At 33.1% G+C, this 20,685-nt stretch overlaps 1 protein-coding gene and 1 non-coding gene across 2 annotated transcripts in view; one reads left to right on the top strand and one right to left on the bottom strand.

The window, feature by feature from the left end:
• The window catches only part of LOC149416900 (protein turtle-like), a 359,283-nt gene that overhangs the window by 303,016 nt on the left and 35,582 nt on the right, over nt 1–20,685 (top strand). The window contains exon 10 of the mRNA XM_089641342.1: nt 20,314–20,473. Within this exon, the coding sequence (XP_089497468.1) occupies nt 20,314–20,473 (160 nt within the window). The remainder of the gene's footprint in view (nt 1–20,313; nt 20,474–20,685) is intronic.
• On the bottom strand, nt 4,827–4,899 carry TRNAF-GAA (transfer RNA phenylalanine (anticodon GAA)). The gene has a single exon. It is a non-coding gene; the product is annotated as a tRNA-Phe (tRNA).

Here is a 20,685-nt window from a genome sequence, read left to right as displayed (position 1 = left end):
GCATAGATTAGGATATGAATACTTTGAAATACATGATGAAGGAAGTCTGTTATGATATGACTTATCCACTCCATAGTGAAAAACCCATTTTTTAGCTTCTGTTTTTTCACTCTTTTCTTTTATGACTTTTTAACTTTAATATATATGTTTTAACTTTACAAATTAATATTGTAATTTAAATAACAATTCGAATATGATTTTAAGTCCCTATAAATGCTGATTAATTTCAATCCATTTATTTTTCTAAGTAAGTAAAAAAAACAAACTGTTCTCCATAATGGTATTCTGTATTATTTGTAAAACATTTATGTACTACAGATATAATAACTATTTTATTTATATATGTACGTAAACTTTTAAATGTCACATAGTTAATGTAATAACACTAATAACAATGTATGTAAAAGCCCAATGGGCGTTTAAATAAAATAAAATAAAATAAAAATATAAAAAATCCATAAAAAATATTTTTTACTTATGAATGAATCAAAAGATAAATAATTAACCATACTTTATTCACTTACTGTATTCTGTGATAGTTTAAATTAAATCAAATTAATAATATTTTATTATTTGGGAAAATAATAGTTTAATATATTGTTTGTTTATAGATGCACATGTGTAATTTATTTGAGAAATTAATTATATATTTTATTTCCACAGTAACACGCATTTAATAATTAAACAGTACAGCTACTACATTTAACTTAAAATTACAACAAGAGTCATCACATAATTCATGTACATTGGTTTATTTGGGATAAAAATACATTCTTAACAGAAATGTTCCATTTATTTTCGTTGCAATTTAAGATATTTACTTCAGAGTATAGTGACTTTTATAACTATGTCAATGGCACATTTTGTGCGGTATGTTTTTTAAATAAATAAATAATCAATTAGAAAATTACCCTACCATCATTAGAAAATCAATAAATACTGTGTATCAATGGGAACTGATATTTTCTTGTCATTTATGCTGTCTTGATTGATGTTTATTATTTCAGAAAGTTTTAAAGATTTTCAAATTAAACATTAAACTTGGTTAGTTCTTTAGTAATGCAACAACTTATGCTAGTAATATAGCAAATATTAAACCTGAAAATCGAGCAAACACTTTTTGACCTGCTCGGAGAAATTACCCATTTGTATAATGCAGTCTTGGTCACAAAATTACTTAAACTCACATGTTAATACATAAATTAATATGTAACTATTAAATAACTAAAAAAGATTTCACATTATTTAAGGAGAAGATAAAACTGATAAATCTAAAGAAAAAGAAACAGAACGAGACACAAAATGAAAAATAAAATGATAACGGTCTTAACTGAGAATATAACCCAGGATGTCTGTCTTACCGGGAAAACGCCTCAACCAACTCAGTCATTGGAATCTAATTATTTAACGTCATGTTTGTCGATCTCGTATACCAAATTTAGAATTAACAATATTATCTTGGACTTATTTTTCCGAATTTTTTGCTGTTATCTTTTTGAATGATTACAAAGTTCTAAGGTCATTTTTCTCAGATAAAAAGGTCTGATTTTTATTTATATCGAACGCATATTGACTTTTTCTACATGTTTAAATAAATATTCAATTTTAATTTTAATAACCTTTTTTTAATTTTGAAATTTATGCTTTTAATGTTATACATCATTGTGGACAAATATAATACTAATTAATCATAACAAAATATGAAACAGAACAAGAAAAGAAGAAAAAAAATGTAAAGGGTGTAAATTTGGAGTCCAACTCAGGATCTCTGTTTTATTTATTAGTATTATGTTCTTCTTCATTGATATTATATAACATTGATAGGTAAAATTTTCAAAAGTTACTACCAAAAAAATTGTGTCCTTAAATAAATTACAAAATCTTAGGTACATCCCTTTGAATGGTGGGATGCTTTAAAAAAACACAAAACGTTACATTTGTTTTTTCCCGCGTTGCTTTATTTTATTTGGCATTTTATGAAAACAGTAATATTCCAGCCATTTTACATAATGTCAACATTCGTCTGAAAAGGTCTTTAAATAAACTAAATAAGCGTCTCGTAAAAGCATACAATTTCCGCAAGCAAACAGCAATTTTTCCCTTTCTAAGAATCTATATATATTAAAATGAATGTTTGTTTGTTTGTTTGTCCCCTTCCGACTCAAAAATTACTGGACCGATTTTGCTGAAAATCTGTTTGTTCTTATAAGTGTCGGGAGTGTTTTGAAAGGTAGAAAAAGTCGGGGACGCCCGAAAAAGGCATTATCTCTGCACTGGAATGAGATACGCAGCCGATAATATTATGTAATTTTTTAACATTAACAATATGGTGTATGGTAGTGAATGATAGAAAGAATCGGGGACGCCCGAAGAAGACACATAATCATAAAATTATTTTTGGTAAAACGAGACGTAAATAATGAACGAAGAAAAAGATGTAAGAAGAATATTTGACATGGAAATCATAGTAGAAGAAATCGGGAACGCCCAAGCAAAACATGGCACGGTCAAATGAACCAAATACTCATTTGTGGTAAAATATAGCGTTTGTGATAAACAGAGAAAGGGACAAAAGCAGTATGTATGACGTGGAAGTGAATGGCAGGATAAGTTGAGAATACCCAAAGAAGCCGTGGCATGTTCAACTGAAAAAAATACCTATCACAATACAATAATGTTATTGCCACAATAAAAATGCACCCATTTTTCAGGTAAGCTGGAATTCGCAACCTCAAAACTATACTCCAAACCATTCATAACCCCGAGCAATGCCGGGAACACGTCAGTTAGTACTATATATTTTCGAATAAAAATCACCTCTAAAAAATTTTACATTAATGCAGATTTTATCACATTGATCTAAAACATACCAACACCAATAAGTTTTTTGCGTTCCTACATAATAATCATTACTTATGTACTAACAGAAAAAAGTTGAATAATGTAAAAAAGACCAAATTTCTTAATGACTTTTTAAGTGAACGACATTTTAATGTCAAACGGTCAGCGTAGCAATACGGAATACAAATTAGAATTTGATTTGCGGATTTACGGGAATGCTGAAAAGAAGTGTCCAGAGAATCCACACAGCGCACCTGAGCCGTTCGCAATAAGCAAATAAATAATTAAATAGTCAATAGGGCAAAACAAAGTGCATTAAATCAATTGTGACTGTAATGGTGTATTTGAGCCTTCCCTTTAATGTGGGGGGGTGATGGAGTCAGGGGTTAACATCTAGGTCAGTGAGCCAATCATAGGCATCGCCCTGTGGTCCTCATTAAACTCGCCGTGGAGTGAACAGCGCCGCATTCGCACATCACCGACTCTTTAAGGCCCAACCTGTGCATCACGTGGGAGGAACTCATTCTATTGATGGCGGACCAGAGTTTACGATGCAGTGAATACATATCCAGTCTGTATTTAAGTGGGGTCGTGCATTAATGGGTATTCATTTTAAATAATAGTATTAACTTACTTTTCAGTTAGAAATGGCTGACATGCGTTGTTTGGAGTGTCTCTACAAAAATAATGCAAGAAAAATGTGTTTTAATGATTATTTAAGCATGTTCAGTATATCAATTCAATAATAAAAAAACGTATTGAATAATAAATGCGACTACATCTAAATCAAACTTCCTCTATCGATGTATTTAATTTCATAAACATTGATTCCTAAAGCAATTTTATATAGTTGAATGTACCTAAGTAAGTATGGAGATGTATCACTTAGGCAGGTATATGAAAGTTATCTTTTTTCCCCATTTTGTCGTGATTGCATGCTAAAATCTTGCTTATATATTAAATTACTACGGTTTTAGCAAATTATAAAAAAAAACTGATACATAAATATAATTTGGGTGGGCTAAACTGTAGCCAAAATGAGGCGTACTGTAGTAAAATCTAAATCAATATAATGTTTTTATCCGGAACTTGCCCTTTGAGCCACCGCTGATACATTCTGGAATCGGTTAATATTTGTTTTGCATCACGTATTCGTTGAGGGCAGTGGAAATCACATACTTTTGGTTTTCGAGATGCCATTTCTTGGGATAATGCTGTTATTACAGTATTATTTTAATACGCTTCTGCGAATGGGGCCTGAAATACGCTACTACTCTCTTTTCGCATGTCATAAAAGTCTAAATACCTTTTCCCTTTTATCTTGGGATGAGTTAAATAATTTCATTTTGAATATAGAAATCAAGATTTCAGAAACATATTTTTACGCTATATGCGTTTGATTTTTTAATCGTGTTTAAGTCTTAATGACAGCTTTTTAAAGATCCTTTGAGTGTTACCTTTGGACATAAGATAGCTCTCATAGCTCTCTTAAAATTCAATGTCATAACCGACCATGGCAGTTCGCAGTTATTTTGGACCAAGTCTTTATCATTACAATGTTTCGACAGATCTGAGAAATTATCTAGATTTATGGTTGGAAATCATGTGCAGATAGGCGTAAATGCTTTTGAAATAATTTTGTTGAGATTACTAGGTAGTTAGAATGATAATTGCCTGGTTACGGAATCTTTTGCAAGTTTACAATTGTGTTTATCAGCTGTAAAAATCTAATATAAACTCTCACCCAGTATCAAATAAATCAAAACAAAAAATAACTGCATAATATTATCTATGTGGTTTGAAAAATTGAATTTGACATCTATAATAGACTAATAATGAAAGTATGCATGGAATAAATAATAAAACTAGAATATTGGTACATTTTTTTATGACAGTACTATATATAAAATTAATTTATTTTATAAGCAATAATTATTAGCCTGAAACACTCATCCACATTGAAAAATCTCCTGATAAAAGATACATGACGCCAACGGGACTTGAACCCGTGTCCTTTCGATTTTCTGTCGACAGCTCTGACCACTGAGCTATGGCGGCTTATCTCTTATCCGCGAAATAATTCAATATATACTAGTGTTTCATTCAACAATTACTACTTGTTACGTTTTTTCACCTGAAACAAACAACTATATTTTATATGAGAAAGGCATTGTAAGTGCTAACTCTCTCACTAGATGGCGTCGAGACAAATTGTCTACATTTTTTGGTGAAGATACTAGAACTTGCCATATATTAATTATTATTTTTTTGGTAAACTAATGTTATAATTTATTATAATATATGTTATAATTGAATATACAACTAATGTTATAATTTATTATATATTATTATAATAATGTTATAATTTATTTTTTTAATTTATTTAATGCAAAGCACAAATTTTATTGCATAAAAAATATTGTCTTAAACATTAGTTTACCAAAAAAATAATAATAAAATTAATTTGTTTATTCCTCATTAATTAAGATAAAATGTAGATTAAGGAATAACTTTGTAATGATCAGCCCTTTCTACTTCAAACTTCTCCTTCTCTTCTTTCTACGATAAATTTTCCTTAAGTCCCGTAGGTAACTTTTCCATAAGGCTTTGGTTATATATATATCCGGGGTAGGAAGGTCCTCCCTGCCGTCTTTTCTTTATTTCACACCCCTTCAAGTGTGTACATCCTAGTTTGTCTACGTGACGTACGACCTTGAACGTACTCATTTCACGTGACGGTTCAGTATAAAAAGGCTTCACCGAACGTTGTGTTGGTTTTTTGTTTCTCGGTTTAGAAACCTAGTTATCTATGTATGTGTGGTATCCCTTGGTTCTTTTGAGATAGAGTGAGTTGAATCCATTACCGCTATGTTTTAAAACCATTTTATAAACCTTATCTTCTAAGTCGCCTGCTCCCCCCCCCCCCCACTAGCTACTCGATTCTACCTATCGTAGGGTAATGTGAATATAATAAAGTGTTAGATTTTATATATGTGATATACATACGATAAATTTATGGTGTTAGTTGTCGGCGCCATCCATGTATATATTTTAGGAGGGGAAGGAGAGGAAAGGAAATGAATTTTTTTCAAGCTAAGATTGACTCCTCCTCTTACCAAACAAAACTGATGGATGATAATTTGAGCAAGGCGATCGATATCTGCGTGTCTGGATATCACAACCGGCCGGGTCTCCCCTTGTTCCAAATCGGCAACCGTCACGCCAGAATAAAGAAAACCAGGTCTCATCACCAATTTCAGAATTGCCCCAATCTCATACACCTCCAGGAAAATCTACTTTACTGAGTGTAGAAGGGGAAAACCATGATATCCCTTGTCACGAATCTAGTCACGAAAATGTGACACGCAAGGTCCTAAGTTACGTGCCACCTCTAGAAAACGTTGTAACTCCCACGCCGTCGGGGATTTACATCCCTTTCTAGGTCAATACATAGATAACACACGACGATCTTGTCGACATTTAGCCTGCTTTTTAACGATAGGTTGTGTGCCTACCCATTCAGCCAATTATCATGTGAGATATATGTAAGGTCTACTCGAAATGCCAAATTTAGGATGAGGACTGTCTGTATTTTAATATTCGGTTCTAGTAATTATTTTATGAGGTTACTAGCATCCTCGTGTATTAGGTATGGGTAACTCCTACTGAATACCTATCCTCTCAGGTAGGTATAAACGGATAATTGGTTTGATTTTTGCATTTAATTTAAAGAGGCTGCCTACCTCTCGAAAGGTACCTGTTGAGAAAAGTTGTTCGGTTGGTAGTTTTATTTCGGAGATTACCATCTCCCTCTTCCGACTTTAGATTTGTTTTTGTGCATCCCAATTCGTAACTTAGAAAGTCAAACAATAGATGAAAAGTATTAAATTAGAAAAGTCAAATAACAGACGAAAGATATTCATTTTGTTCTATCTGGTTGCATCCGATCGCTTTCTATTTGGGCGGTCATACGCTAGCAAAACTCCCCCTTTGATTGACTGTACACCGCGCCTCTCAGCCTATATATGAAAAGGTCATTGGCCTGTCTCTCACTCACAGCTGATTGACAATCCGTCTAGGGTATTCCTTTTAATGATAACATTATTTGGGCGGCAGGTGTCGTAAACTTAGTTCCTGTACCTCGTTTGTATCCGTCTTTTAAAAGGGGTCCTCTGGAATTTAATAAATAATATAAAAACTCACCCAGTTAGTCACCTCTCATTCTTAGCGTGAAGCTTACCCGGTTACACTCTATAGCTAAATCACTTTAATTTTCGACCTCCTCCCTACGCTTATAAAAGGGTAATTAAATATTCCTGTAAATAAAATTGTACCTCCCTAATCTGTCAGGATTCGAACCCACAGTTAATAATCTATTTGATTCTCTGGTTTTCGGTCTCCGTGGATAGAATGCCATCTCGCCAAATCAATAACCTAGCCCGATTAAACACTTCCTGCCTTTATATGTTCACTCTGTTTTAAAAACGCAATCATTATTTTTATCATTTCCATGTTTTTAAGACAAGTCACTTAGTTTGAACTACATATTTACGAAATCACGTTTAATTTAACACATTTTATATTATAATCGCGATCGCCCAACCCTTAGCGCCCCTGGGGTGATTTTTCACAAAACGGCGCTCCACAAATTATCCAATTATTATTATTGTCATTATTATTAATTGTTTTCTCACTGAGTCGAACCACTTTCACTTCACACAAACACCGGATCAATAATCTTTCACTTTAATTCAATATTCCACAATATTCTCTAATACCATTTGAATTCAATAATTAACTGTAATTTCAAACAACACTTCTGATTTGTATCCATTTCTCGGGGCTGTCAATGCACCCAAGTTCAAGACTCGACTGTCCCTCCGGTCTTTCCTTTCCCGTGGGAATCTGTTTACTCAAGGCCTATAATCTATCCCGTGTTGCTAGTCTAGACAAAAAAAAATTTTTTAGAGCACGTTCGTTTATTATTTATCGTTTATTTTTGTGGATATTCAAAACATCACAACTTGCAGACAAGCAGCCATCTGGTAGCTTTGTAGGACCACCTTTGTTTTTTTGTTTCAATTATGTATGTCTTCAATATTGATAAAATAAAAAAAATAAATATAATTGTGGTTATAATTACTTTAATAGTTTAACAAGTTTTCTAAAACTCTGGAGAGTTTTCCAAAGGGCGTGAATGATTTTTGAAAATATATAAAGAAGATAATATATCATATTTACGAAGGACGAAAAAATATTTTTACAAATTGATATTTGCTAAGACACGTTTTCAATATAATAGAGGCTTATTTGTTTGGTTTCCTTGAAATCGAGGACCAATTTGGAGATTTATTTATATGAGCTTCCATTTCGGACCACTTATACCTTATAATAATAATAATTATTATTACTGCCGCACACGTTGGGCTTTTATTTTCTCTTCACTGGAAACCCTATAAAATATTCGAATTACCAAAGCCGTTATTCGATTTATTATTTCTTTAGTTTATGTCTGACGAGAATTCTGTAATATGTGCTAAGTACCTATCTACGGAATTTTTAGTTTATCTCTTAAATAATTATAATCTACATTGTCTATTGTTATACTCTACAGTTCTTCGTAACTTATTTTTACATTAAATAATATACCTTGATTTCTTGTGATTCAATGTCAACAATTCATATTTTATACCTATTACAAATGAAAAATAAATTCTAGATTTAGATAAAAATTCTAGATAAAGGTTGTTATCGTTGGTTAGAAAATTTAAGGCAATAATAATACAAACTACTATTTTAGCATAATCTGATAAAAAGGGGCTGTAAAAATAGATCATTTGTGTTTACTTAGAAAGTAAAGACACTTTCCTCCAAACTTTCGTATATTTCGTACCGCCAGAGCACACTGAAGGAGAATTTTTGCTATTTTATGTAAAAAGAGTTCTGCTTTGTAGTGGACATTCTTCTTGAAATCTCCGAGATATTTTATTATTCCAAGAATTTCGATAACTAACTGTTATGTTAAAATGAAACAATAACTATAATAATTTTCAATTTGAAATATTAAATATTACGCGGGGCGAATATCAGAACAGTGAAAAACTTGACTTATTACCATGGCGTTTATTTTTTTTAAACAGTCTTACAACAGGCTCAAGGCCAGCTTTACCACATCAACGTTAAACGGTCATAAAATCTAATTAGTAAGATGGTTTATCAAAAAACATGTTTTGGTTTACAATAAGTAATATTTGTAGGCAGAATTTAAGATGGGGTTTGAGCAATAGGAAACTATTTTGTCTTTATTTCAATGATAAACAGGATTTTCCAATAAGAGGTGTTAATTTGATATTCAATCGTAAAAGATCAATAGTTTCGTTGCTTCTGTGGCATGTAGCGCCGTTTTTTTAAAAGTAAACGATGTCCAGATCAATACCATTCAATTCTGGCCATAAAAAATCATTTATCATCTCTCGATAGCGATCCATTCACCGTTACTGTTGCTCCAGCCTCATTTTCGAAAAAGTAAGGTTTAACCAAACAGTCACACGTTGAGGATATAAAAGCTTTTCAACAATAACTCTAGGGTTTTCCTAGCCCCAGATGTGACAATTTTGCTTGTTGACGAAGCCACCGAGGTTCACTCAAGTGAATTTTAATAATTTCAATGCTTTGTTGAAGCGTGTATTGTTCCATTTTTATTAATGGCGTAGTTTTTACTTGTCAAATGTTAAAAAATGACAGCTTCAAAAGTAACATCTACCGAAACAGCGGGATATTCAAAATAACAACTCTTATTGGAAAACCGTGTATTATTTACATACATAGAATATCTTATCGCAGCGGCGACTAACTTTCATTGTAAAATAACAAAGAAAATAAATAATATTATTTGTCACTATCAAATTGAGAAACGTTGACGGTGAATAGTACAATGTAATGTTTCTGAGAAAACACAAAAGGCAGGTGTAAAAATAAGTTTTACAAATAATGGAATCGAATAATATAATGATGTAGAAATAGACAGAGAAAATCATATTAGTACCATAATATCGGGAATATTCCGTTAACCGCAATATAAAATCGGAATTTATTAAAGGTCCCTGTTATTTTATAAATTCGAGACTTTAAGACCCAACAAGTTAAATCTTCTTGTATTCACAAAACGAGTAGGGTGATCATGGGATTATACGCGAGACCGGTATAGGTAACCTAATAACACCCCACGTTTGAAAATGGTCGCAGACGTTGGGTCTTCTATAAATTAAACTCGCGTCAAGCTTTCTAGTAATAAACTAGATTGTTGTTGTATAATATTATTATTTACGCTTCCCAAGACCTACCTGAACATTTGCACAAGGCTGTAGCTCTAACCGGAATAAATATTTGCTTTAGAACGCAAAGTGAGGCATGTAGAACCAATATCATACTTTCAGGGCTCGGTGAAAAGGGTTACCTCTAAACCAGGCCTATGGTGCGTGGGAACGTGAATTTAATCATTTGTGTTTAAATAAAGCCATTTGCTTCTGTTTTTTCGGTAGTTAACAAATGTATAACTACGAAGAAATCATTTTTAGTTTATTTGACAAACAAAAGTACTTGACGACCTGCAATGTCGAGGGGTTAAACTCTCGAGTATCAAGCCCAAGGTCGCGAGTTCGAATCCCGGCAAACGCAAGAAAATTTTATTAATTGATTTATGTTATTTCATAATTTAATCAATTAAAAAATACCAGGTATATTTGCGGCACGTCACGGAGTGGAACATATTCCCAGTATCGCCCTAGTGTAAGACCATCATTTACAATTGAAACGTTACTTGAAATGATTTTATCCGTTTTTAGTTACCATATCTGAAAAGCCAGGTACTTCACCACCATCCTCGTTACCATCTCCTCCCCCTCTCCACTACCTTCTGCCTCACAACACCCAATTGTGGATGCCATAGTCTCACTTGGTCCAAATGTTTGGGAGTAGTTGGAACTCTTGTGCGGTATTCATATTTAAAAAAGGAGATAAGTCCATTTATAAAAAACATGTATGATGTTTTATCAAAAAGGTTTGTCACAAATATTTTGATTTATATTTATAATTTAAGGTGTCTATTCTTTTCCATGACAGAGAACTTTTTTTCATAAAAAATCTACCAACAATAATGACAAGAGACCTCTTTATGGCTGAGGAGTCGATGATGTGGCTGTAACACAAAAAAATCATGGTCACAGATTTCATCCAATCTTCTATTGGTTAATAACCACTTTATCTTCGTTTGTTGTTCATGTGTAATCATGCACATCTGCCCTGATGATGGACTCTTTAACGCTGTTCGAAACGTTGCCTAAAGAAGGAGGTAGCGCAACACGGAATAATACCCTAAAGAAGTAGCGACAATATTTTTGACCTTGAAAATCTCAAATAATATCCACTTAGTTTAACTACTTCTAAAATTGTAATCGTTACGATCATTCTCCACTCTTGGCGAGACCATTGAGTTAGCCCGAGAATTCATATTGCCTGCTAGCGATCAGTGCTACTAGTACCTATGAAGATTTTTATGTGCCCCGGGAGAAGGAGCTGAGGGGTTTCACAACGATAATAGGGGTATTCGTGTATAGTGGTAATGGGCAACCGTAGCCAATGCAATACCTATAATAATTAAAGAAACAACTGCGCTATACGAAAGTGATAACATAGCGCTCGCCATGTTTGTAGAATGTTTCACAGAAACGTGACGCCATTTTAGAGCAGGCGTAAGACTAGGATTTTAAACCATTAAGAGATTGTCTCACGAATCCGTCAGTAAGCATAAGGCCCTTCGCTCATAGGGGAAACCGAAACCAAACTAAAACTGGTTGGCAACCAGTCTTTTCAGATGGCGCAACTCAAGTTAACGATTTAACTTATTATCTCAACTTGTTTAACCATAGAATGAAGAAGAATACTTCAGCCGTCATTTGCCATTGTCATATTGCGTTCGAAAATTTCTACAGAATCAAGTGGAGATGTAGACGTCATTCTTTCTTTTTACTATCAACAAAGGCAGAATCGTCTAGAAATTTGATTTTGGATTATCCAGTAAAATCGACGGTGGTAAATTTCAAAATGATACAAATTTTATTCCAAATCCAGACACAATAGCACATTCAAAAGATCTTCAAATAACTAAGCATTCTTTAAAGATTGGCCTAAGAAATTATTTGACTATTTTCTTTATAACCTATACCAGAGTATCAATTCTCCAAATCCAGGCCGCTCGCAATCGCCGTCAAAAGTACATATATTGATCGACATTCTTATTCTTGAGTCTAGTCGAATGTACATACTCACATACGCAAAACGTCAAAGGTCTTTCCAGTCGAACAACCTATTCAAGTGGAATGACTTCGTCAAGAAGTCATTAACAGGAGACCGAGGCCCAGAAGCAGCACTTGCATTGTACTGTAATCACACGTTGCAAAAAACAAAAGACGTGGTCAACTAACTGCCTTCCCCACTTTTCTCCAAGCTTTTCACGATATATATTATTGTAATTTTTATCTTCAAATTCTACACATTATAATATGTACGAGAGTTGCATAGCAAACTCGTATGTGTTAATAAGAAAATCACAATAATATAATATGGCAATAATGTTACAAACTTAGTTTAACTTGTATTTAAAATTACACAAATTATAATTAGAGATTTTCACGGCCAAAGTATTAAAATCATTAATTTTAGGAGTAACGTGACGTGTTGAGCTACCTCCTTCTTTAGCCAACGTTTTGGACAGCATTACAGTGTCCGTCATCTGGGCAGATGTGCAAATATTGTTGTGAAGTGTGTGCTTTAGTACATAGATTTAGATAGATTTAGTACATCTACATAGATGTGATACTGTATCGCCAATACTATTCTTCTAAGAGCGGGTGATACACTATAATTTTAAGATGGTTTTTTACGTTTAGTTTTAGCGTAGCCATCAATTATCTGACATCAAGAACTATTGAGCTTAGCCTCGTCGTCTTTATACATCTGTCCTCATGATGGACACTGTAATGCTATCCGAAACGTTGACTAAAGAAGAAAGTAGCGCAATACGGCATAGTACCCCAAATATAATTTTTTATTTGCATATTTAATGTTTTGTCTTTCGTGCATAATTAGGAAGCCCATAGTCATAAATGCAAGGTGAAGAAACAAAGACAGATCGCAAATTTCTCAAAAACTACTGGCATCTCGTAAGGTTCAACTGCCAACTGAAATGCGTCGGCGACTAGCAGGGCGAGTTGTGAGAGACTGGTTGCGTCGCCGTTGGCAACTGGTCTTCGATTAGTTGCATTGTGTGTGGACCGCCTTTGAAATACAAATGATAACTATTTGAGTTGACATCTGTTTTTTTTCCAGTTGCCCCGTGAGCGGATGGCCTTAAACTTATTACGTACAGCCAATGACTAAATAAACTTTTCAATGTGTATGGCGGAAACTTTGCACTGAAATAGCATTCAATATGCCTACATTGAACATAGATACTACCTTTACCCCATAAGAGCGTCGCGTTTCACGCATTCAAATACCGTTAGCAAATATACTCGTAGATACATATTTAATTGGTACTGTGTCACCAAAAATACGCGGTGATTATCGTACGCTTTACGAACCCAACTGAAACATCGCGTATAGTTTAAACTTTTTGAATCTCTGGCGAAGACCACACATGGAATAATTATGGAAGAGCTTTTTCAAGCGAAGGAAAATTGAAAATCCGAATTGGTGAATAATTTCGCCAAGTGGTAAGATATAATGAATAATTTGGCTAAATGAATGATACCATAAAAAAATTATCTAATCGAAGCGTTTGAGGAACCAAATTAGAGGCGCTACTAAGCACTAATATCTCGTCGAAACTTGTTCCTTTATTAGAGCGCGCTACGTTGCACGCATAAATCGAACTTGGAGTTCAAGTTGGAAAGTTGGAGGTCAGCTGGACGTAAAAAAGAGGAACGTATTTTTTCACTTTATGTCTCAATCATGTATCAATGTGTTCGTTAAATTCCAAAGCCCACAATTAATATTGAATTTGTGACACCTTTTAATGATTTCCCTAGAGAAGTTTGTAAGCAATAATAATGAAACGTATATAATGAATTATTTTTATAAACAATAATTGTTCGCCTGAAACACTCATCCACATTGAAAAATCTCCTGATAAAAAATACATGACGCCAACGGGACTCGAACCCGTGTCCCTTCAATTTCCGGTCGAAAGCTCTGACCACTGAGCTATGGAGGCTTATCTCTTACCCGCGAAATTATTCAATATATGCTAGTGTTTCATTCAACAATTACTGCTTGTTACATTTTTTTTCACCTGAGAACAACCAACTTTATTTTATATGAGAAAGGCATTGTAAGTGCTAACTCTCTCACTAGATGGCGTTGAGACAAATTGTCTACATTTTTAGGTGAAATACTTGAACTTGTCAAATATTAATTATTATTTTTTTTGATAAATTAATGTTTTTAAGACAAGATTTTATTTATGCATAGCACAAAGGATAACAATTATTTTTATAAGCAATAATTGTTCGCCTGAAACACTCATCCACATTGAAAAATCTCCTGATAAAAAATACATGACGCCAACGGGACTCGAACCCGTGTCCCTTCGATTTCCGGTCGAAAGCTCTGACCACTGAGCTATGGAGGCTTATCTCTTACCCGCGAAATTATTCAATATATGGTAGTGTTTCATTCAACAATTACTGCTTGTTACATTTTTTTCACCTGAGAACAACCAACTTTATTTTATATGAGAAAGGCATTGTAAGTGCTAACTCTCTCACTAGATGGCGTTGAGACAAATTGTCTACATTTTTAGGTGAAATACTTGAACTTGTCAAATATTTATTATTATTTTTTTTGATAAATTAATGTTTTTAAGACAAGATTTTATTTATGCATAGCACAAAGGATAACAATTATTTTTATAAGCAATAATTGTTCGCCTGAAACACTCATCCACATAGAAAAATCTCCTGATAAAAAATACATGACGCCAACGGGACTCGAACCCGTGTCCCTTCGATTTCCGGTCGAAAGCTCTGACCACTGAGCTATGGAGGCTTATCTCTTACCCGCGAAATTATTATAGAACAATTATTGCTTATAAAAATAATTGTTATCCTTTGTGCTATGCATAAATAAAATCTTGACTTAAAAACATTAATTTATCAAAAAAAATAATATATAATGAATACTTTTAAAAAAACTAACTCCACCTCTTTTTTATACCCTTAGCAGAATTTTTATAGTTCGTAATGAAATTTTGCATACTTGACGTTTAAAATAGAAGGAAAATTATTATCTATTTCTGAAAAACGTAAAATCTTCCGCAAAGCCCGGGCAATAGCCGAGATTTTATACAATACTTTAAATTTTCAGTTTATTTTGTACCCCGATGAAGAAACTGTGTTGATATATGTATTATTTTAAAAATGGTTACACAAAGTAAACTCTTGTCATTTGAACAATTCAAGTATTTACTTCCTGACTTTGACGCCCTTTGAACATTTTTTTAATGAACATCTTTATACTTTAAACAAGTGCAATATTTGAAATAAACTGTAATTTATTTTGTCTATTTTGTTATAAAAAAGTTTTTTATTTTGTTTTAATCGCTTTGAAATGTATTAATATAAACATTGCTGACTCAAGAAACTTTCTACATCTTGAATTGTAAAAAAAAACTTTTTCTGAGATTTCACATTTTGTACTTGTCTCTTGAGTCCGTGATAAGATCGGTTTTAATTTGTGATTGAATTTTGTTCGCCCATTACAAGTTGAAACAGTTTCCATGTAACAATGTTATGAATCAGTTCCACTAAGAACTCTAAAGAAAACCAAAATATTTTCCCGTGCCCTTAAAGAACAAACATCCAAAGAGGTTAGACAGTATTAGACACTGAGAACACCCCCACAATTAAACGCGAGAGAGTCACCCCCCTTCCTTGCCAGCCCCCTCTTCAACTCCACCGCCCCTGCTGGACCCAAATAACACTTAACCATGTGTAACTATTGCCACGTACCTGTCTCCCGCGGGACCACCTATCCAAACTAGTTTCATCTTGTACCAAGTATCTTCTATTTGGTTAAACTTCCTGAGGCTTCGTGGTGCCTCAAATACGCTTCTCTAAATACGCGAATTTAAATTCTAGGATATTAAAATAATATTACCATATTATGTGATGAATGATTACAACACTTCATAATTTTCTCGTGAAGTGGATACTTCGTGAAACTAACATATCGGTTGTATTTATGTATAAACGTAATGTTCAAACATTTTAAAAGTACCCGATTCTTCTTCCTTTTTATATCTGTACATATTTTTTATAATGAATTTACTATTGCGCCGTTTTTAAAATAGTTGGTGGCTTAATGGTTTGCATGGCTGCCTTCCAACACGTTGATCGACGTTCGATTCTCGTCCGTGGCATTTCTTTATACATTTAAAATTTATCTATGCACAGATTCCACTTTCTTTTTATAAAAAAAAAATATAAGTATAAGTGTATTATTTACCATGTGATGCAGACTATTTAAATTTTAGGTTTTTCCAGGACTACATTTTAGTTTGTGTTTTTTACAGTATAAAATTTAAGTATGAAAGTTTTATTTTACTTCAAAACCAATGTTGAAAAGTTATAACATTAACATTTTTAAGTAATTGTAATGTTTATTTATGGTTATTTTAAAAGATTTTCTCCAGTGATTTAAAACGAAGCATTTGGAGATATCACAAAAAAGATACTCATTGATTACGATAGTGAAATATTCAACCTTATCTACCTTTCAACGTAGATAACAATATGAAAATTCTACAAATGATGTAACCTCTTGGATAGTGAACTTTTTCTAACAAAACTGTGTCTGCGGTGTAAGCAATTTTTAAGTACACGACTAAAAAAAATGCATAACCATAATGTTCTCAAAATCTGGCAATGTTAAAATATTATTATTTTTCAAGGGCGTTAAAGTACGGCCATACTCCTTGGGGAGTATTCTGTTCTGGCCGTAATAGTAAAGCTATTCTCGCTGAGAAGTTAGTAAAAAATTGGTTAGTAAATTATTATAAGCAATAATTAGTCGCCTTTAATATCAATACAAATTGAAAATATTTCCTGAGTTAAAATAAATGCTGCCGACGGGAATTGAACCCACGCCTTCTGATGTCCGGTCAGACGCTCTGAACCACTGAGCCACGTCGGCTTATTTTTAACCCGCCAAATAATTCAATATGTACTAGTACTTCAGTCAACAATTGCTGCTTATTTTATTTTTTTTATTTTTATTCGGGAAATATTTTCAATTTGTATTGGTATTACAGGCGACTAATTATTGCTTATAATAATTTATTATCTTTTGTCCTGTGCATAAAAACCTTGTTTTATAAACATTAGTTTATCATTAAAAAAATAATTAAAAAATTTGTTTCACCACTTCTTTCATAAATAATATGCGGGGTTTTGGACTCAAATATAAGACGTATTGATTGTAACCGAACGATTTTTTTTCATTCAATTTAACACTTAAACCGTTTTGGACAAGTTTACTTGATGATGTAAAATTTGTAAATAACCAAATTTTTACTACAATTACGATTAGAACTAAACAAAATTATGTACAAATCAAATAAAGACACCAATAACATTCAATAGGGTTGGTTTACATTAAAACACATATTTGTATTAGTCAATGTTAAAACACCATAAAATAAGTCTTTGAAACTGCAAAAATTTCGAACTCAATGTAAATATATTTGTGTTGGAAAGTAAGAGCTTCAAGAGCTTGCGTGGAAGTCTGCAAGATGGAAGCTAGAGGCCAGTAGTCGCCAGGGCCAGTGAGAATGCTCCCATACAAACTTACTGTTCTCAGATCTGAATTAGCCAGCTTCTAGTTAGGACGATTATCGAGTCACCATTGTAATACGCGCAGTATTCATAAATCTCTGATTTGATCACAAATAAATTTATTTATAATCTCCTTCCACGACGAGTTGTAGAACTGTTTGTGGGAACACAACAATTTGCTAAATCTTGAGAGGCTTGACGAACTAGAAAACACAATGTAATGCTATTAATATTGCAAAAATCAGACATTTCAAAGCTAACGTAACGTAAGCTTTCAGATACATTTAATCCGATCCAGATTCTAACGGTCATCACCTATCATCGCGCATTTCTCGGTACTGTAAATAATATGCAAAAGAATAGCCCGAACGTGAGCGTCGATAGATCATTTTGTGGAAGTTTCAGAGATGGAAGATTGTGGGAGGGAAAGGTTTGTTGAGTTAAAAATTTCCTATGGAGAACGGTTTATGTAAATATTTGAAGATATTCAAGTCAGGAGGAATTGTTTTCGTTTTTACATTGTTTTTTCACGGAAATGTTAGATAAACACACATGAAACGCAAATGACAACATTCCGTTTGAGCTTGAAGGGTGAATCAGAAAAAAACCGCACTTGAAATTGTTTTCAGTCTAAAGGATTCTAAAAGTTTTTTTTTGGTTGGTGGTAAAAATATTGATTCATTAAATGTGAGTACAAACTTATTATTTAACATAAGTTGTATTCACATTTTGTCATTTTTTATGTTTTATTTGTGGTGGAAAACTATTATAATTTTATTTTGAAAATCAATTTCATAATTTTGCGATTCTCATTTTTAGAACCGGGCCGGGTTCACCCTACTACGAGCTATCTTCATACAGAAATAAGTTCATCAACGTACAAATGGGGTATTTTTTTATAAGATCTGGGGAAGGTGTCAAAAACTTTGAAAAATTAAAATTTTTGTTTGTTTTTGTTGAATCACTCAATTATTATTATTTATTTATTTTATAAAAATGCAATAAAATAAATCTAATTTCTTAATAAACTTTTAATTCAACCACTAAAAATCAAACATGCTAAATTAATATTTAAGTTGCTTGAAATAGTAATTTATTATACCAATGTTTTTCTCTTCCCTGAAATTATATCATTTAGTAATTTCAATCATTATCAGTATTTTTGCTTTTATTTTCCAGAGCAAAAGTCATAATTACAGTAATATATTACTATATTTTACACCTTTTCAGAGAAAACATGAGAAAGACAAGCGTGTTGTTTAAACACCGTGTACCACGCGAATGTCACAATCTTCAATATATCACACAACTGTCCAAATTCATACAAATGTGACAGCCAGTTTGCGTGCCTTGTCATTTCTTTCATTTATTTCAAAGCAGCCGATTTTCGTTGTCTTATTATACACGTATATCATGATATTTTTTTAATAGAAAAATCTGGTGTTTGGATTTCTAACAGAGGTTTTGATCTCTCCATAGGAGTTTAGTTAAGCACAGACATACTTAACTTACATACATCGTGATTCGTTTTAGCCTTATTTAACTAAAAAAGATTATTATTTAATTGTTATAAATACTGTTTTCCAAATATGACAATCTTCAGGACTGAATTCAAATTTTTTTTTATTTATTTTTTTTATAGTAATACCGCACAAGAGTCCCAACTGCTCCCGTCTGGAGCCAGTGAGACTATGGCATCCCCAATTGGGGTATGTTGTGAGGCTTAGGGTATGGGGGAGGGGAGGGAGATGGGGAAGAGGAAGGTGAGGAAGTACCTGGCTATTCAGATCTGGTCACCAAACACGGCTAAAGCCATTTCAAGCAACGTTTCAATTCTGAATGGTGGTCTTACACCAGGGCGATACTGAGAGTATCTTCCACTCTGAAATGGGTAGAGATATACAATGATTCCTAACACATTATTATCAGGCCTCTTTGGTTCCTTGGCGCCTTGACAAATCGGCGCCCGGAACGGACTGCTCCAATTACGTCTGCATAAGACCGCCAGTTTTCAACAACCATACATTGTTGAAAACTACCAGTTATTAATTGTAATATATATTTATCACAGGTTGCTTTAAGACATGCTGCTTGATGAAAACATTTTTTCTCTCACAGAATGGTTTGATAATACGGTAGTTAATCAGTATGGGTATTATAACAGTTTCCCAAAAATAAATTATAACCTACCCACAAGTATAGGCAATGCTTTTAAAGATACAGGATTCATAGTTTTGTTAGGCTGAGTAAAACTAACTTATCATATATCGCGCCGTTTCTCCGCAGGGGTAGGCAAAGAGGATGGACCGTCAAATAACTCCGTCTTGGAACTCAATCCTTGCTTCGTTCACATTCATAGAGTAGAATTTTTATATATTATACATAACAACAAAATTACTTATTTGACTTACCCAAATTATTTATTTATCTTAAATCTTATACCTTCTTATGATAAACAAGTAAAATCTATTTTTATAAAAAATATATGGAAAAAAAATACAGTGTCACTTATTCAACAGCTTTATGCTATCAATTAATTAAAAACTCGTAATGACATTTATTCTTTCTTATCACTCAACAGGGCGAGCAACTCGTCAACAACCCTGCGGACGGACTCTTGGTCCTCGGCAGGACTATGAGGATTAGGAACCTGACAAGAGAAGACTCGGGGAACTATTCCTGCAAGGCTTCCAATACGGAAGGCACTGGTAGGAGCCAAATTCTCACCATCACAGTTCTGTGTAAGTGTACTTTTCATTAACTGTATGCAGTCGTCTTAATGTTTTCTAATTGCTTGTATAGAACACTGTATTCAATAAAATATGAACTGCTTGTATACATTAAAACTGATTCTTAAACATGTGAATGCCTCAGCACAGGTTCTCTCACTGGCGTAGGCGTTCAAAAAAACATTACTAGTTTGCCATTTACATACAGTTACTGATTATTTCAA

This window comes from Hesperophylax consimilis, chromosome 16 (genome assembly GCF_061612785.1).
Source record: "Hesperophylax consimilis isolate HC1 chromosome 16, BYU_Hcon_1.0, whole genome shotgun sequence".
Classification (NCBI taxonomy): Eukaryota; Metazoa; Arthropoda; class Insecta; order Trichoptera; family Limnephilidae; genus Hesperophylax; species Hesperophylax consimilis.
This window is presented reverse-complemented; position numbering and strand designations above follow the sequence as displayed.